Genomic DNA, 19,542 nt, shown 5'->3' with positions numbered 1-19,542 from the left:
GTGAAGAACAACTGCCATCAGTGCCCATATCATGTGAATCAAGCTGTTGTTTATGTCCTTCATGACTTCTGGTGGTAATGTTGGTGACTAACGTGCTGTTATCTTAACAGTCAGTATTTCTATCATTTAAAATATTTTCTGTACCCTAGAATGATGTTATCTCCGAGTTCATTAAGTGATGGTGTTAGTGCCAAAAAACACTCCCCCAAATCAGTAACTCTGTAATGGAAGCAAGATTTGATAAAACACTATGAAAAAGCCCAAATAACTGCCATGACCTGCCAAGCAGTTAATTCAGGAGTGCCTTCTCTATGACATTTTAGAGATTTTAGTGTTTCCTTAATAAAAAGTTAAAAAGTAGCACGAAAGCAAAAATGTCCTACAAAGGTTGAAAGTTCCTCTCCCTCCCTTTTATAGTTATTCTTCTGGAAAACATAGTATCAAATTCTGTGAGTTTTTAATGATCTGATATCTTCAGCAACACATCCCTTTCATAAAGCGTGATCTCCTCTTAAATGAAATGATAAAATCCATGTAGAATTCTTAGCATGGTGCCTGATGCATGGCAAAACAAAAAAACAAAAAACAAAAAAAACCCCACTGCCATCAAATCAATTCTGACTCATAGTGACTGCATAGGACAGAATAGAACCACCCCATAGAATTTCCAAGGATCACCTGGTGGATTTGAACTGCCAACCTTTACGGTTAGCAGCTGTAGCACTTAACCACTACACCACCAAGGTTCCTGATGCATGCTGACTGCTATTTAATATATAATGTTGCTTCTGCTGTTGTGGTTCTCAACTTCAGGTAAGGGTTTGTAGGGACCAGCCTGGTTCTGACACAGCATGACGCTCAGGTTGGAAGCCTTTCAGAGTCTAGACAGAACCTCAAGGTGTTGATCTTTAGGAAAAAGTGCCCAAGTGTGAACTGTAAACTTAGTTATCAAATTTTAAATCCCCACTTTGGCTGTTTAAGGGGGCCCCAGTGATGCAATGGTTAAGTGCTCAGCTGCTAACTGACAGGTCAGTGGATTGAACTCCCCAGCTGCTCTGTGAAAGAAAGATGTGGCAGTCTACTTCTGTAAAGATTTACAGCCTTGGATGAAGAACACCAAGGTCACACGATAACTACGAGCCCAAGAGACAGAAAGGGCCACATGAACCAGAGACTTACATCATCCTGAGACCAGAAGAACTAGATGGTGCCCGGCCACAACCGATGACTGCCCTAACAAGGAACACAACAGAGAACCCCTGAGGGAGCAGAACAGTGGGATGCAGACCCCAAATTCTCATAAAAAGACCATACTTAATGGTCTGACTGAGACTAGAGGAATCCTGGCAGTCATGGTCCCCAAACCTTCTGTTGGCCCAGGACAGGAACCATTCCCGTAGACAACTTGTCAGACATGGAAGGGACTGGACAATGGGTTGGAGAGAGATGCTGGTGAGGAGTGAGCTACTTGTATCAGGTGGACACTTGAGACTGTGTTGGCATCTCCTGTCTGGAGGGGAGATAGGAGGGTAGAGAGGGTTAGAAACTGGCAAAATAGTCACGAAAGGAGAGACTGGAAGGAAGGAGCGGGCTGACTCATTAGGGGGAGAGTAAGAGGGAGTATGGAGTAAGGCGTGTATAAGCTTATACGTGACAGACTGACTTGATTTGTAAACTTTCACTTAAAGCACAATAAAAATTATTAAAAAAAAAAAAAGATTTACAGCCTCGGAAGCCCTATGGGACAGTTCTACTCTGTCCAGTGGGGTCGCTACGAATCCGAATTGACTCGATGGCCATCGGTTTGGTTAGGTTTGGGTTGGCTGTTTAAGAATAAACTTAAGCCAGTTGCTGTTCAGTTGATTCCAGCTCATGGTGTCCCTATGTGTTTCAGAGTAGAACTGCATTTCATAGGGGTTTTCAATGGCTGTGATCTTTTTGGAAGCAGATCACCAGGAAGCTCTATGGGGCACTTCTACTCTATCCTATAGGGTCACTATGAGTGGGAATCGACTCAACGACAACAGGTTTGGTTTGGTTTTTGTTTTCTTCCAAGCTGTCTCTGGGTGGATTTGAACTGACAACCTTTCAGTTAGCAGCTGAGTGATTAACCGTTTGCACCACCCGGGGAGCCTCTAAGAATAAAATTACCTAACATAAAATTGCTTTGAAGAAAATGGAATTTTGGACCAGCAAGAAAGCACCAAAGGAAGGACAAGCGTCCAAAAGGCTATGCAAGGCACAGCTTCAACAGTGACACCATGTGGCAGCAAGGACTACCTGAAGTGAAACCCTAAGCAGTTCTTTCTCAGAACCGCCCCAGGCAAACCCATGTGTGTAGTAGCTGTAGTTGGGGACAGGAAGCAGATGGCTGGAATTGAGTCAGCTGACCCTGAGTGGGAGTTCTGATACTCAGGGGCCTGGGGTTCACCTGGGCCTCATGGGGGAGGTCTACAACTGAAGTGAGCACGTAAACCTTTGCAGGGTCTCTAGAGACAGGGATACTGATGAAGGAATTGCATAATGTTGTTGTTGGGCACTATTGAGTTGCCTCCAACTCAGTGACCTTACATATTACAGAACAAAACATTGCCCAGTCCTGTGCCATCTTCATGATTGTTAGTATGTTTGAGTCCATTGTTTTCACTGTTGCGTCAATTCATCTCATGGAGGGTTTCCCTCATTTTTGACGACCCTTTACTTTACCAAGCATGAAGTCCTTTTTTAGCGATTGGGCTTTCCTGATGAAGTGTCTGAAGTAAGTAAGCCGAAGTCTCACCTTCCTTGCTTCTAAAAAGCATTCTGGTCGGATTTCTTCTAAGACGGATTCCTTCCTTCTTCTGGCACTCCATGGTATGTTCGATATTCTTCACCACTCTTTGCCCTGTAACTTTTGTCGTCCTTTCCTCTCTAACTTTGGGTTTGGCCAATGGGTAATGGTAAGTTGATGCAAGCAGAGATGTGAAAAAGAGACTGCCCATTTTATCTCCTCTTTTGAAACCTTGCCGTGAGAACAAGCACAGGCTAGCCTGTTGGAGAGATGTGGGAGACATGGAGAGCAGGGCAAAGTAGCCCCAGCTGAGCCTATCTTAGACCAGTCATCCCCCAAGCAACCCAACAGCCATTACAGATGTATGAACAAGCCCACTGAGATCAGTCAAATTCAGCCCAGAGCAGCAAGACTACCCAGCCAACCGAGACACTTAAGTGAAATAGTAAATGTTGCTGTCTTAAGCCACTAAGTTTGGAGTGACTTGTTACACAGCAATAGTTAGCTGATACAGGGACCATGGCAGCCCTTTTCCTCTAATATTGAGGCAGACGATATGGAAAGGCAAATGAGAGGAAGTCACAGTCTGCCAGGTTTTATTTGTAGTCTGGTGAACTGGAACCAGAAAAAGCTGCAGAGTGGTTTGGTGAGCATGACAGAGCCTCGGGGAGGGAGTAATAGAAGCAGGTCCCTTCACCAGACCTGAGGGAGCGGTGGTGGACAGGGGACACCTGAGGTGGGAGGCAGCTGGGGACAAGTCCAGGTAGCAGCAGGAGCAGAGCCGCAACAGGGGAAGCTAAGACTTGGGGGGCAGGGCTCCTAACTTAGCCCCCTGAGGTCTCAGGCCCGGGGGTCATATATCCGGCCCATGAAGACCGGGAACCTGTGTTGCTGGTCCCAGAGCAGGAAGAGGAACGGCTGCTGCACTTCAAAGCTCAGCAAGGTGCGGGCCACAGAGATAGCAGAAGCTGCGGCTGCCTCCACCCCTGACTCGGTCAGCTCCAGCATGGTCTGGTGCTGCATCGCCGATACCTGGAGATCCGGATCCTTCGTCAGCCCACACAGGTTGAGGTCACCAACGAAGTCGAAGAATTCTTGGGCATGATCAGAGGAAAACAAAGCATCAGTGACCAGCTGGAGACCCTTGGCTGCTGCCTGCTGGGGACGTTTGTCCGAGATGGTCTGGGCTAGTCTCGATGCTCTCTTCCTCCTCCTCCCTTGCTTGTTGTTGTTGTTGGGTGCCACCAAGGCGATTACAACTCATAGCGACCCCATGTGACAGACTAGAACTGCCCCATAGGGTTTTCTAGGCTGTAATCTTTACATGAGCGGGTTGCCAGGTCTTTCTCCCAAGGAGCCGCTAGTGGGTTTGAACTGCCAGCCTTCCGGTTAGCACCCAAGCACTTAACCATTGCGCCACCAGTGCTTATCAGATTATATATCTGGTCCGGTTATGGGATCCTTTCTCAGTGGGCCCATCTTCACTCCAACCACTACTCTCTTATTAAGAGGTGAGAGGCCTTGCCTCTCCCCCTCCCACCAAAACCCAGAAAAATGATGTTATTGCTTCCTTCCTCCAAGGACCTTGGAAGTGAGGTAATATACCGGAGTGCAGTCATGTGTTATAAAATGAGATCAAATACAAGGATGTGATGTCATATACTAGGAATGAGACCGTGTATCAGGAGGGCAGGTTCTATAATAGGACAAGGAGTGTGGTATCTAGACATGAAGTCAGATATCAGAAAGTGAAGTGAAAGGTAGGAAATGGGATCTCTGTGGTCTCTCCTAAACTGAGAAGCTTCCAGGGCTCTTATCCAGGCAGCTTCCTGCATGTTCCATGGGGTGGTTGACTGTTATGAAATGTCTCTGGGGAAGGAGTGTCCACAACTCACCTTGATCACCTACCTGACCCAGTGTCTACATCACAGTGAAACATACGGAAATAGTCCAGAGAGCTGGAGACCTGGATTCATGTTCTGGTTCACCTCTAAGGGTGGTTCTCAACTCAAGGGACCTTGGGTAAGTCAGGGAAACTTTGAAGCCTCAGTTTCCTCAATGACCCCATGGGATAATGGCACCTGCCTCTCTAATTCACAGGGTTGAGAGACAGACAGCCTGAGATCATGGGTGTCAAAAGTACTCTAGAAAATGCTAACCACATTTTAAGGACCCCCCACCCCTTTCTCTTGTGATGGCCTGAGCAGTGAGCCCCAGATGCCAGGGCTCACCCATCTTCTCCATGATTCCCAGCATGTCCTGGCTGGTCTTCACTTTGATACGGGGCATCAACAGAAGAGTGGGGTGGAACTTGACCATCTCCAGCTTCCTCATGATGGCCTTGAAGACGGTGGGGTTGAGGGCCTGCTCCATGTCTTCAAGGCGTTGTTTCAGATGCTGGGGCACCAAGATCACGAAGCTCAGGTTGTGAGAGAGCTGCAGCCACCCTACCTGGAGAGCAGGAGACATACCTTGTCAGTTTTCCCACCCTGGCTGTCTCCTGGCCCCTATCCTCTGTGTCTCAAGGCTGTCCTTTAGTCTACCTGCTACAGTCTGTACTGTTTCAGCAGCCAATCCTGGGCTCCCGGGCTATGCCAGTGGGGATCCCAGCTGGGTCAACAGTGCTGGTCTAACTCAGTGCTGGTGAGATGCAGAGGGATGGGCATGAGTTTCTGATCACACAGGCCTAAGAGCATACCCTGACTCCACCAATGACTTGCTAGTCGTTGCCAGTTGCCATGGAGTGACTCTGACTCATGGAAACCCCATGTATTTCAGGGGAGTACTGTGCTCTGTAGGGTTGTCAATGGCTGATTTTTCAGAAGTAGACTGCCAGGCTTTTCTTCCAAGGAGCCTTTGGGGGTACTAGAAACACCAACCTTTTGGTTAGTAGCCTACAGCACTAACCAGCCATGATATTGGCAAGTGATGTGATCTTAATGAGCCCCATCTCTTCCTTCCGAGGGTGTGTGGGTAAAGTATATAATGTCATAATGTATCAGCAAAGTTACCAGTCCCTTTAAAAACCTATGATAGCTCTTAACTGCCTCGAGGTTAAGTGTAAATCCCTTAGTGTGGCATTCAAGCCTATCCTAGCCTATCTTTCCAGCTTGCCATTAGAAGGGCTTTCAACTGATGGTCAGACAAAAAATAGGACAAAGGGGACTAACAGAGTGGTTCTCAACCCAGCGAGAATTTGCTGCTCAGTAAACATCTGGTAATATCTGGAGACATTTTGGTTGTTACAGCTGGGTGTGCATGTGGGGAGTGGGGGGGATGCTACTGGCATCTAGCGGGTAGAAGCCAGGGATGCTGGTAAACATTCTACAATGCACAGGACAGCTCTACACAACAAAGAATTATGCAGTCCAAAATGTCAGTAATGCCGAGGTTGAGAAACCCTAGTCTAACAGGGTAGAAGACACCACCATTAAAATGGCATTAAGGTTCGGGTTGAAAGAAGGTCAAGAAGAATCCAGAAGAATGCAGAATTCAGTTGGGCAATAAAGAAATTAATTGAAACCAATCAACTGTTGGAACTTGAAAAAAAAAAAATAGCTCAGAAGAAGTAGTGTATACACCAATGTCATCCAAAGAATATGAACATGAGGTTCCTGTTGACACAGGCCCCAAATAGTGTAGACTTATCTGGGCAGTACACAGACTTCAAGTCCTGTGTACAGACCTTGAATCTCTGAGCAATAAGTTACCATGTTGTGGTCTTAAAATTTCAAGCCAGTAACTTCAGCATACCTGAGATGGTAAATCTAACCCTTTTAGTCAGGTAAATATCCCTAAGCTCTGAACCCCCAAGACTATGGCCCCCCGGGCACCCTGCTAACTCAGAACTGAAACCACTCCCAAAGCCCACTTTTCAGACGAAGATTAGAAAAGCCTATCAAACAAACAATAACACGTGTGAGGAACATGCTTCTTAGTTCAATCAAATATATGAGCCCAAAGGGGCAATTTTTGCCCAAAAGCAAGACAAGAAGGCAGGAAGGGACAGGGAACTGGGCAAATGGACACAGGTAACCCAGGATTACAAGTGAGGTCACAAAAAAAAGTGTATACATTTTTGAATAAGAAACTAACTTGAGCTGTAAATTTTCACCTAAAGCATGATGAAATTAAAGAAATATCCTTAAGCTCCCCAAGAAGGGTCAGAACTAAATATGGAAATGACAAAGTAAACCAACTCCATAATATTACCACTGGGTGTTAAGTTCAGGGTAATCAGTATATTTATTATTTAAAATAGGGTTTATAATTTTTAAGAGAATCTGACATGCTAGTTTTATACTTTTAAACTAAAAATTATAGGATAATTACTATTATTAAGAATGATACTGGGATATAGAATGGAAGTTGATTTACTTTCAAATTTAATTTTGAAGTGGGCTTTAGGTGTTTAGGAAGATGGTCTAGCAGGGTTGTAATTTCGCCATTAAATATTTAACATGCCTAAAAAGAAAACCAAGGATTTCGAATTTATAAAGGGAGCTTGAAATGCTTATAGAAATATTAAGATTATAAATGGAATAATTAGTCTAAAGGAATTTAATCTGTTGAATATAATTTAATTAAAGAACAATAGAAAGTTAGTGTTCTTTTACACAAAAATTGCGCTATTATAAATAGGGTAGCAGGTTTACCTTAAAATTAAGAGGCTTAAGTAAAACTTTGATTTTGAATTTATAACATTAATAAATTAAATATTTGTTTAAAACCCAATGAACCGCCTCCATGAACAACTGCCTCCTTTGCCATGAGACCAGAAGAACTGGATGGTGCCCTGCTACCATTACTCTGAACATTACGGTCAAGATTCCATAGACGAATCCTGAACAAAAGGGGGAAAATGTAGAACAAAATCTAAAATTCTAATAGACTCTAGACTTTCTGGAGCCATGGAAGTTGGATGAACCCCTGAAACTACTGCCCTGAGATAATCTTTAAACCTAAAAACTGAAAATATCCCCCAAAATCTTCTTAAAACCAAACAATAGTTTAACTAGTAAAGGCTGTCTGCCTTGAGCACTGTGCTCTTTTAAGATCTATATGCGATCAAACTGACAACAGCAACTCGAAAGATTAGATGGGAAACTTGGGGGGCAGTGAGTTAATGGGGGAGGAACAACTCAGAAAAGGAGGGTGAGAACAGTGGTCTAACTTGAAGAATATAATCAATGTTACTGAATGATAGATGTGGAAACTGCTGCATTGGTGTATGTTCTACTGTATATATTTTCAACAACAACAACAAAAACATCCCAATGAACTATAGTCTTTTTTATGCATAAAGCTTCTCCTCCTTTGGCATTAAAAAATTTCACCTTGATACTCTCTTCCATCTACTCTAGAGTGATGCCCTCAACATGCCATAAATTTGTGCATTTGCTCAGCCAACATTTACTGAGCACCTATCATATAGAACTAGGATATAATAGGAAACAAGGCAGGCAAGGTCCCTCTTCCCAAGAAAAGAGACAATAGATAAAAGAGATAGATAATACCATAAGCAAATAAACAACAGAATTTCAGACAGTGGTAAGTACAGTGAATATAATAAAACAGGGCAATGTTACAGGGTGGGAAGGAGGCTATTTGTAGGGGGAGCGAGGATTCTTTACCAAATGATCTTTGAGCTGAGACCTGAATGATCAGAAGGGACATGCTATGTAAAGACCTGAGTGAAGAAGGGTTCAGGCAGAAGGAAAAGCTCTCGAGGTGGGAACAGCTTTGCATATTCCAAGAACAGATCTTATACTTCCCTGCCTTGCATTGAGTCATTGGGAGTCTCCCATTGTTTTCTATCTCATAGGTCTGTTTTTTTTTTTTCTGTTAACAAGATAGACTCCAACTAGTGGATCCACAGGAGAAAGACCTGGTAATATGCTCCTGTAAAAATTATAGCCCAGAAAATCCAATGGAGCAGTCCTACTTTGTCACGTGGAGTTGCTATGAGTCAAAAACTGACTTGATGGCACCCGATAACAACAGTAATAACAACAACAAGATAGAAAGGTCTAATCACTGGACATGAAATGACTTACTAACTAGAATCCTCTAACTAGGCTCCATATTCTGTCTTTCCTCCCTCCCAATCCATTGACATGCCACCATCCGATGTCTCCTAAGGAACTTCAGCCATTTAACACATGTGCATACATGCCCATGCCACATAAAAGCACATATACAGTTGTACTTATATATGTGTGCACATACATATACATGCTGTGCACAAGGTATACACCTTCACAAGACTTAGCAAGCCACCAAGGTCTTCTGATGGGTTGATCAGAAAGAGAAACAGAAGCACAGACTAGGAATATAACTCACTTTTTGCCATTAGATGCAGTAGAGATGAGTGAAGAAAATTTAGAATCCTGCCTTCCAGCCTAAAACACACAATGCCTGCCTCAGCCAAAACTCGAAAGAGGAGAGGTAGAAAAGATAGGGCAGAAATACAGATGGAAGGGGTAGAAATGATGAATTAGTAAGGGTGGACCCAAAAAGGATGGGGCCATAGCAAAAAAGAAATCAGGAGGCTCAGGAGGCTCTGAAACAGGAGTGGGAAGGGCCAAGAACTGACCTTGGCCTTCAAAGTTGGGTCGATGAAATGGGCCACAGGGTACTTCTTGCTACTCATCATGGGTACTTTTATCACAGAGGATTTGAAGTGAAAGGGCTCCATCCTGGTTTTTTTATGATCAAATGTTGTCTTCCATTTGGCTAGAGGAAAGAGAAAGTGGGAAGGCGGCTCCAATGCAGGTGGGATAAAGACAAGAGGAGCTAAAAGCCCTGTTGGCAAGGGCTGGGGCTGGTACATTGGGATCCAGTTGTGGAACTTGGATTGGGCCGGCTTTGTGGCCAGGAGGGGAGGAAGAACCCAGAATGGGAAGACCACCTGATCGAGGGTCCCCTTACCACTCAGGTAGATAGCGTTGAGAAGGACAAGTTGGGTGTCGGAGGGCAGGCTGTCCAGCAGCTGGCTGATCTTATAGTTGGTATTCTTGGCCACCCAGCTATTGATGAGCTCCACGTTGGCATCACTGTCGTTGCTGAGGACTCTGGGGCTGCTGCCATACAGGCTCTGAGAGGCGTTCACAAAGGCATCCCTTATGGCCAGGTCTGGGGGGCAGGTCAACAGAGGGAAGCATGAGTCCCCTGAACACCCCCTCCCCTTCCAAGAGCAGGCTTTGAGAGTGAGCTTGCTTCCCATAGCTCTTATCCTGGTTCCAATGAACGCAGCACATTGGAACCAGGGGCCCAGCTCCATTTTAAAGATGCAGTACATGAGGCCCAAAGAAGGCAAACCCTGGTCTAAGAGCAGGAGAGCTGAGTCCTGGAGCCTCAATCCCTCTACCTGCCATGTGACCTTGACTTGGCACAAGATAATGCTCTGAGATACTGACTTCCGTTTGCCTCCTGATGTTTCTCTTTTCTTCTCTTAATCCAGCAGGGAACAGACTCGGTGCTTCCTGCTTTTGTTCTCCAAAGCCCAAGTCCGCTGAGAAAAACAGCGTTTGAAAGAGAAAATTTTCCTGGACTAAACAGATAAAAGATACTTCCCCAGGTTTTGTGATGCTTCGGTACAACATAAGAGCCCAGAACCTTGGCACGAGTCCAGGGCGGGGGTGGGGACGAGAGGAGAGCAAGAAACCCTAAATAACAAATGAGGTTGAATTTCCCAATAAGAAATTCCAGCGAGACCAAGGATAAAGCTGATTTATAGAAAGCAAGTCAATGCAATGCTTCTTGCACACCTCTGAGCCATATTTTTCCCATCTCTAAAAAGAGGGTGTTATGGATGAACCTTGAAAACATCATGCTGAGGGAAATAAATCACTGGCAAAAGGACAAAAACTATATGATCTCACATACATGAAATAAGCAAATATATATAAACCAATGATTATGAATGATGACCAGGAGTGGGAGGAAGAGGGAAAGAAGGTCGTTTTGTTTGGGGGGCATTGAGTTTATGTTAATGGTGGCGGAATATCTTGGAAAAGGATAGTGATAATGGTGGCACAACATGAAAAGTGTGATTCATGTCATTGAATTATAAATGTGGAAGTTGGGTCGGCGAATGTTTTGGTATATAGATTTTCAGCACAATCAAAAAAAAAAAAAAAAAAGAGGGTGATCATGAGGCTGATAGGTGAGTTTTTCCTGCTTTTCTCGTCCCATCCTTTCTTTTTTGCTTCTCTGTATTTTCTGCTTCTTACAACGAATATCTCTTTCATAGTTTAAAAAAAAAAAAAGGCAATTTTTTTCTTTTTTTTAAAAAAGGAGTGTTATGCAGAAGAAAACATTCTTTGATGGTTACAAGGGTGGGGAGGGAGGGAGAGGAGTATTCACTAATTAGATAGTAGATGAGAATTATTTTAGGAGAAGGAAAGGTCAACACACAATACAGGGGAAGTCAGCACAACTGGACTAAACCAAAAGCTACGAAGTTTTCTGAGTACAGCCAAACACTATGCAGGACACAGCGGAAGGGGTGGGGGACTGGCGACCATGGTTTCAGAGGACATCTAGGTCAACTGGCATAACAAAGTGTATTAAGAAAACCTTCTGCATCCCACTTTGGTGACTGGCGTCTGGAGTCTTAAAAGCTAGCAACTGGCCATCTAAGATGCATCAATTGGTCTCAATCCACCTGGAGCAAAGGAGAATGAAGAACACCAAAGACACAAGGAAAATAAGAACCCAAGAGACAGAAAGGGCCGCATGTATCACAGACTCCATCAGCCTGAGACCAAAAGAACTAGATGGTGCCAGGCTATCACCAATGACTGCCCTGACAGGGAACACAACAGAGAATCACTGATGGAGCAGGAGAAAAGTGGGATGCAGAACTCAAATTCTAGTAAAAAGACCAGACTTAATGTGGGAGCCCTAGTGGAGAGTGGTTAAGAGCTCAGGCTGCAAACCAAAAGGTCAGCAGTTCAAATCTACCAGCCGCTCCTTGGAAACCCTGTGGGGCAGTTCTACTATGTCCTATAGGGTCATTGTGAGTCTATGAGTCGGAATTGACTTGATGACTGAGTGGAGGGACCCCTGGGGACGTGGCCCCTGGACTCTCTGTTAGCCCAAAACTAAAACCATTTCCAAAGCCAACTCTTCAGACGAAGATTAAACTGGACTATAAGACATAAAATGATGCTGGTGAGGAGTGTGCTTCTTAGCTCAAGTAGGCACATGAGACTATGTGGGCAGCTCCTGTCTGGAGGCAAGATGAGAAGGCAGAGGGAGACAGGAATAGGTTGAATGGACACGGGAAATACAGGGTAGAGAAAAGGAGCGTGCTGTCACATTGTAGGGAGGGCAACTAGGTTCACACAACAATGTGTGTATAAGTTTGTGTATGAGAAACTGACTTGAACTGTAAACTTTCACTTAAAGCACAATAAAAAAACGGGGGGAATATATATACATATTGCAAAAAAAAAAAAGGGGGGGGGTAGGAGTGTTATGAATTGAATTGTGTCCCTCCAAAATGTGTTAGAATGCTAATCCCTTTACTTGTGGATGTAATCCTGTTTGGAAATAGGGTTTTCTTTGTTACTTTAATGAGACCACACCAGTGTAACCCCAAACCAAAAAACCTCATTGTCATCAAGTCAATTCTGACTCAAAGACTCACAGCAACCCTATAGGACAGAGTAGAACTGCCCATAGAGTTTCCAAGGAACGGTTGGTAGATTTGAACTGCTGAGCTTTGTGGTTAGTAGCCTGAGATCTTAACCACTAAGCCACTAGGGCTTCCGTCACTGTAAGGTGTGTCCTTAGTCTAATCACTTCTGAATCGTAAGGAGCAGCATAGACACAGAGCCAAGCAAGCACATATTGGGGAAGATAGACGCCATATGAAGATCTCCAAGGAACCAAGGAACGCCAGGGCTACAGATGCTGGAGGGTACAAGGCTCTTCCCCTAATGCCCTGAATTCAGACTTCTAGCTTCCTAAACTGTGAGAAAATCAAGTTCTGTTCTTTAAAACCATCCACTTGGGGTATTTCTGCTATAGCAGCACTAGCTAACTAAGAGACAGGGTTAGGCTAGTTCAGTGGTTTTCAAACCTTTTTAGGCAGCAGAAATGTGTTTTCAAGTAAAGTAATCTCTGAAGTTCACAACATAAAACAGCTCTGGTGGAGGCTAGGTAGGGACTCAGGGCCCAGCTGGCTCCACCACCCTCTTACAGGAAGTGGTACCCTGTTCCCCGCTACTCAGCCTCCCTGACCTTCCCTCCTACCGCCACTCGATAACCCCTGAAACAGCTCTACAGAGCTCTAAGACTCTGAGGGACAAAGCTTGAAAACAACTGCACTAAGTCATTTACTTATTAGTTATTAGTAGTAAATTACTAATTATTAGTTATTAAAGTAATAACGTGTAAAGGATAACAAATTCATACAACACAAAAGTACAAAAAATAAGAGTCTCAAGACTACCCTAATCCAAAAATCAGCAACTTTCTTTTGTCTATTGTGCGTTTATAGCTCTAGAGCCTTCTACTTCTATTTATGAATGCATCGAACAACCAAACCCACTGCTGTTAACCCTATTTTGTCTCGTGGCAATCCCATGTGTTGCAAAGTAGAACTGCTCTATAGGGTCTTCTTGGTCCTAATCTTTAAGGAAGTAGACTGCCAGGTCTTCTACAGAGCAGCTGGGTGGGCTTGAACTGCCAACCTTTAGGTCAGCAGTCAAGCACAAACTGTTTGCAACTCCTAAGGACTTTATATATGCGTAAGTACATTCTCATTTTAAAATGAGTTGACGAATAGAAATGACTTGCCCAAGGTCTCCACAGGAGAAGTACTCTGCTAAGACCCTCACTTGCTCTGTACTCCATCCCGGATGTTCTATGTTCTAGCTCCAACTTCCCCTGTTGTCTCTTCCACTGATGCTGAGCATGCACCCCTTGCCCCCACGGAATCCTCTCAGGACCCTTCTCAGCAGCTACTGACCCTCCCCCAGCACTTACCTGCTCTGTGGAAGATCTGAGAGGCTGAGGTGACACCTTTGGAGGTGAAGGCCTTCAGGGCCTGGTGGATACAGGGAAAGTCCTTGGGGTAAGAGAGGATGTTCTCCAGGTTTCTCTTGGTCTGGTCGCCAGCCCCTACAATAAAGGGCCAACATGAGGGGCCACTGCAGGAGGAATGAGGGATCTGCCTTTTGGAAGCAGGATTGAAGGACCAGGCTGGAATGGGGAGTTATTCCCTGCAATGGAGACAGTCGCGAGCACCAGAGGTGGAAGCGACTTTTTGGAAGACAATAGATATGTCAGAAATAGAGGGATGGGTAATTATGAACAACTACAGAGCTAGGATTCTCCAGGGCTTTGGATATTCTCCTCTCCCCTTTCTTTGCCTATTTCAATCACTCATCTTAGAAAGCCTGGTCCAACTACTTGCTATTTCACCTTAACTAGTTTTTAGTTCCATTAGGTTTACAAATGCTCACCTCTAGGCAGGAACATTCAATCACTATTTAGAGAAGATATCAGAGAATCACAGAAGAGGGTGTTCAATATCTCCTCAGTTATCCATTCATTATCAAATATTCACCGTACACATCTTCCATACAATAAATGCTAACATGTATTGAGCACTTACTGTGTTCCGGGTATCACAAGTGCTTTTCTCACATCATCTCATTGTATCTTTACAATAATCCTTTTAGAGCGGGACAGCTACTATCCCCATTATACAGATGAGGAAACTGAGGTTTAAGAGATTAAAGAAATCACTCAATTTAAGGTCACGCGGCTAGTAAGTGGAGGCTGAGACAGGATACAAAGCCATTGTATCTTTTGGGCAGTAAAGAAATCAACTGAAATCAATCAACTGAAATTTGCCTCCCAGGGGATATTTGGCAGATATTTTGGTTGTCACAACTGGGGCAGGGTGGGGTGTTACCGGCATCTAGTGGGTAGAGGACAGGGATGCGGGGATTCTGGAACTTCAGGTGAAGTTTTTAACTGCTCACTGTACTACCTCTAGCAGCTTTCCTGGATTTTCCCCTTCGGAGTGACAGCTCCCCCAACTACTTGTAGCAATTTGTGTGTGCCATTCCTAGAATAATTACTTCGTGGAACTTGACGGTGTTCACTCAGGGAAGGCACAGGGATCAAGATTTATTGACCTCCCATGGAGTCAGGCACCAGATTATCTACTTCTCAACAATATTTTGAGGTAGATATCACCATCTCCATTTTACACAAGGACTCAAGCTCAGAGAGGTTAAGTGATCTACCCAAGGTCACACAGTTAGAAAGAAGCATTGTGAAGATTCTCTGATGGTTTCATCTCCCTTATCACCCAACCCTGAACATGGTTGGTAGCTGGGACCTTGTTTTATATATTCTTTTATAACCCACAGAATTTTACAAGCAGTTACTTATTTACCAGCTGCCATGAAGTCAATGCTGATTTATGGCGACCCCATGTGTGTCACAGTAGAACTGTGCTCTCCAAGTGCTGATTTTTTGGAAGTACACTGCCAGACCTTTCTTTCCAAGTGCCTCTGAGTAGACTCAGACCTCCAGCCTTTCAGTTATCAGCTGAGCTAACCATTTGTACCACCCAGGGAACTTACAAGCAATACCAAACAAAACCGAACCTGTTGCTCTGGAGTCGATTCCGACCCATATTGACTCATATTAAATCATTATTAAATGAGGGAATGGATAAATGTTTAAGAGTGAAAAGATACCCTCCCACACATAGCTCGTTTTTACAGCTTCCTCCCAGAAGCACAGGCTTGCAGAAGGTATGTGGGTTGGTGGTCCTCATGGGAGTGTCCAACATATGAACTGGAGAGAATTCTGTCTGGTTCTTACCAAGTAGGACGTGAGAGAGAAGGCTGGCAATGCTGAACGGGGAAAAGGCCATGTTGGTCTCAGCCTCCTTCACCTCTAAGAAGGCATGGTAGAGCTTCAGGGAGAAATCTATCAAAGCCTCCCCCAACATTTCCTCAGCTGCATTAATGTCCGAATCAGAACAGGAAGGAATGGACACTGGGCAGAAGGGCTCAGTAGGGGGCTGGGTAGTTGGCTGGGTAGTGGGTTGGGTAGTTGGTTGGGTAGTGGGTTGGGTAGTGGGTTGGGAGGTGGCTTGAGTGGTAGTTTGAGTGAACTGTTGGGTGGTTGTTAGCAAGGCAGACGAGACGGTTTGCTCAGTGGTTAGATTTCTGGGGATATCTTCTTCCGCATTGTCTTCTTTGTTTATCTCTTGTAAGCTCTCCGTGGGTCTGTGGCTGGTATCTTTGGGATCTGAGGAGGCTCCATCCTGTGGTTCAAGAAAATATGAGTTTCATTTTTCTTATTATGAGGCACATAATCACTCAAAACAGGAAAAGAGAGTGAGGAGATGAAAAATGTCCTATACTAAAGAGTAATTCCCAGGAAAGCCTGGTGGGTGAGCAGTCTGTCCTGGGCTACCACCACTAGCTCCTTCAGAGAGGGGGTAATATAGAGGCACTGAGGCAGGGATGAGGGAGCCCTGGTGGCATAGTAAAGAGCTCAGGCAGCTAACCAAAAGGTCAGCAGTTTGAATCCACCAGCTGCTCCCGGGAAACCCTATGGGAGAGTTCTACTCTGTCCTATAGGGTCCCTATGAGTCAGAATTGACTCAACGGCAATGGGTTGGTGGGTTGGTTGGTTGGTTGAGGCAGGGATATTCTCTGTAGAAGTGAGGGATAGGCAGGGATTCTGTTATTTCTGACCAACTACTGCCACATAGAAAGTTGTCTCCCAAGCACTGAAGCAGAGTGTCAATTGCCATTTATTCATGTTCGTTAATTTCTTTAAATACCTGCTTGTCTTTGAGACAGAGCTCCCACAGTGCTGTACTCTTTACCTGGCTTCCTCTCCTACAGTGTTATATTGTGAAACCATTTCCTTTGCTGGGCTCCTCCCTCCTCAGCTTTGCATTTGAATCCTGGTTTTTTTTTTTTTTTTTTTGCTTGAAGGTTATATGTAAACCCCATTGCACCTGGCCTGCGTAGTATGATTATGAATGTTACTGATGTAACTTATATGAATTCTCTGCTTGTAACCCCCTTTAAAAGTAACCTGCCTGCCCACCCTTGGAGAGCAGTCTTGGCAGCAGTAAGCACCAACTGACTCCATTTCCTTGTACAAGGAAATAAAGGTGCCTTTTTGTTCTCTCACCTCGGTCTCTCGTTTAGTGGCCAATATGAGCCATGCCGAGTAAGAACCTGGGGTGTCTACCTGGTAACATCTTGACTCAACCTGCCTGGCCCATACAGACATTTTAGCTTGTGGCTCTTGGTTTACAACAGTGTTTTTTTTCACATTTTGGGTTGTGGCTCATTAGTGGGTACTGAAAACAATCTGCATTTCAAAAAGGAAGGAGGGAGGAAGGAAGGAAGGGAAATAGTATAGACCAGCGATTCTCAGTTGGAGGGGGGGATCGCATGTGTCAATGAAAGGAGGCATTTTTGGTTGTCATACTGGGTAGATTGCTACTGGAATCTAGTGGATGGAGGTCAGAGATACCGACACTCTACAATGTACAGGACAGCTCCTCATAGCAAAGAATTATCCAGCCACCAATGTCAACGGTACCCGGGCTGAGAAACCATGTATTATCCCCATTTCTCAGGTGAAGAAATTGGTGCTTAGACATATTAAATAACTAGCCCAGGGTCTCACAGAAGTGGGAGGAAAAGATAGAAGTGAAACCGAGGTCTCCGAATCCAGATTCCTCTCCCATAACTACACCATCTGTTGAAGGTCAAGGGGCGTTGCCAATGACCACCTACACACAGACACAGACACACACACCCTCACACACACACGCTGTCCATTTCCTTGCTCTGTTTGATCAACCCCGTTTGGCAGACAGGGCGGGGTCTGTTCATTTTCTATAAGTCAGGACAACTAGGCTGGGAGAAGTAATTTGCTCAGTGCCACACAGCGTGCCAGGATTAGAACCTGCGTCTGACTCGAGTTCAACGCTCTTTCCCAGCTCCAGCCCCGCTTTAGGAATGCTGCCCTGAGGACTACAGCAGACTTGCCGAGCACAGAGCAGCAATCTTCACTTCCTGGGGCCTTAAGGGTTAATCCTCAGTCTCTCTCACTCTCTCTACCCCCTCCGCCCCGCCCCCAGCCCAGGAAGGGGCCACTTACCCAAGCCAGCAGCAGCAGCAGGAGGGTCAGCGGGGTCAGCCTGAAGGCCATCTGGGCGGCGACGTCAGCGGGGACCTGCCGAGGGAGCCAGCGTCGGAGCCGGCTCAGAACTCAGAAGCCCAGGGGCCCCCACCCCACCGCGGGCCCGCCCCCATTCCATTCCCAGCCCCAGCCCCTCTCAGCCGGCTCCCCCTGCTCCCTGCCGGGGCCACCCTGGCTCCTCCTCCTGTTTTGTTTTCCCCCAGACCTCTCCCTTTCCCGGCACCCGCTGGCCCTTCCTCTCCTTCTCCCCGCTCCCCGCCCCCCTCCCCAGGCCCGGGTCTTCGTCCATCTGTTCAATCTTGGGGGTCCCGCTTTAGCCAAACAATGAGGCCAGAGGCAGGAGGAGGGGAGCTGCAGAGGGGGCTAGGAACCACAGCCCCAGAGGAGGGCGGGGGAGGAGGAGGAAGAGGCAAAAGTCTCAAGGGGAAGCTAGCTGCAGAGATGAAAGTGGACAGGGAGGGCAGGAAGGCGGCAGGAGACCCTGCCTTTCACACCTTTTCACTGCGAGCTCCCTGCCGGCGCCAAACCTGCTCCCAACTCCTGGTCAGTGGACAGCCTCAGTTTAGACTGCGTGGATAGTCCTGCGGGGTTAGCGAGGGTGGGGTGTGAGGGGGTCAGTCATAGCTATTGGTTGGCCCAGGACACTGCCCAGTTACAAATTAAGGATGATTGATCGCTGGTGTGAGTTCCCGTAAATCAGGGTGGGATGGACCCGGACTACTTGGTTCTGGTTTGTGGGCCCCGGGCCAGGGACTTACCCAAAGCCCTTTGGGAGCGGAGTGGGGAAACTTTGGTGCAGTTCTCAGCCATACACAAACCAGAGAGTCCTACCTTCCACTTGCGGGGCTACATGGGTCTGGTAAAAGCAGGGACACCACAAGCTGTTCGACAGTTTTTAAGGAACAGAACTTTCTGGAAACTGATCATCTCAGTTGGCCTTCAAAGTAACCCTTTAGAGATAGGTTCTAGTATGCCCACTTGATAGTTAAGAAACTGAGCCTTAGAGCAGTTGAACATCTGTCTCACTGTCACTCTCAGCAGAATTAAACCTGGACTCAGACCTAAGTCTCCTGAAGTCCCAACCCTGCCCCTAATCTCCCCCATGCTCTGTGGGTGTTCAGTGGTTCTTCCCTTGTATAAAGTTGCTGGGTAGTGCAAATGGTTGACACAGTTGGCTGCTAAGTGAAAAGTTAAGGTTTGAGTCCACCCAGAGGCTCCTCGGAAGAAAGGCCTGGCCGTCTACTACTGAAAAATCAGCCAGTGAAAACCCTATTGGGCACAGTTATACTCTGACATATAGGGCGTCATGAGTTGGAGACAACAGGATAGCAGCTGGTTTTTCCTTGTATGACAGACAAGGAATCTGAGACATCCAGCCCAGCAAGCATTTGCCTGAAGTGGAAAACTGAACACTGGAGCATGTATGTATGTCTTGGGGGTGGAGGGGTGACAGTGCCAGATTGGGAACCAATAGACCTGGCTTGCTTTGTGACTCAGGCAAGTTGCTTTCCCTCTTGGCAGCTAGGTGTTCTCCTCTTAGGGTTTCCAAATAAAATAGAGGG

At 45.7% G+C, this 19,542-nt stretch overlaps 1 protein-coding gene across 1 annotated transcript; it reads right to left on the bottom strand.

Annotated features, from left to right (window-relative positions):
- Window positions 1–3,322: 3,322 nt before the first annotated feature.
- SERPING1 (serpin family G member 1) lies at window positions 3,323–18,790 on the bottom strand. Its single transcript, XM_049891766.1, has 9 exons — window positions 18,739–18,790; window positions 18,475–18,536; window positions 17,939–18,013; window positions 15,626–16,073; window positions 13,769–13,903; window positions 9,701–9,904; window positions 9,366–9,505; window positions 5,002–5,221; window positions 3,323–3,864 (listed from the first exon to the last, which is right to left on the bottom strand). The coding sequence occupies exons 1-9, from the start codon at window positions 18,788–18,790 to the stop codon at window positions 3,611–3,613; spliced, it is 1,590 nt and encodes a 529-aa protein (XP_049747723.1). The 3' UTR covers window positions 3,323–3,610.
- Window positions 18,791–19,542: the final 752 nt, after the last annotated feature.

Source organism: Elephas maximus, chromosome 7 (assembly GCF_024166365.1).
Source record: "Elephas maximus indicus isolate mEleMax1 chromosome 7, mEleMax1 primary haplotype, whole genome shotgun sequence".
Lineage (NCBI taxonomy): Eukaryota > Metazoa > Chordata > Mammalia > Proboscidea > Elephantidae > Elephas > Elephas maximus.
The sequence above is the reverse complement of the archived record's forward strand: the minus strand, read 5'-3'. Positions and strand labels throughout refer to the sequence as shown.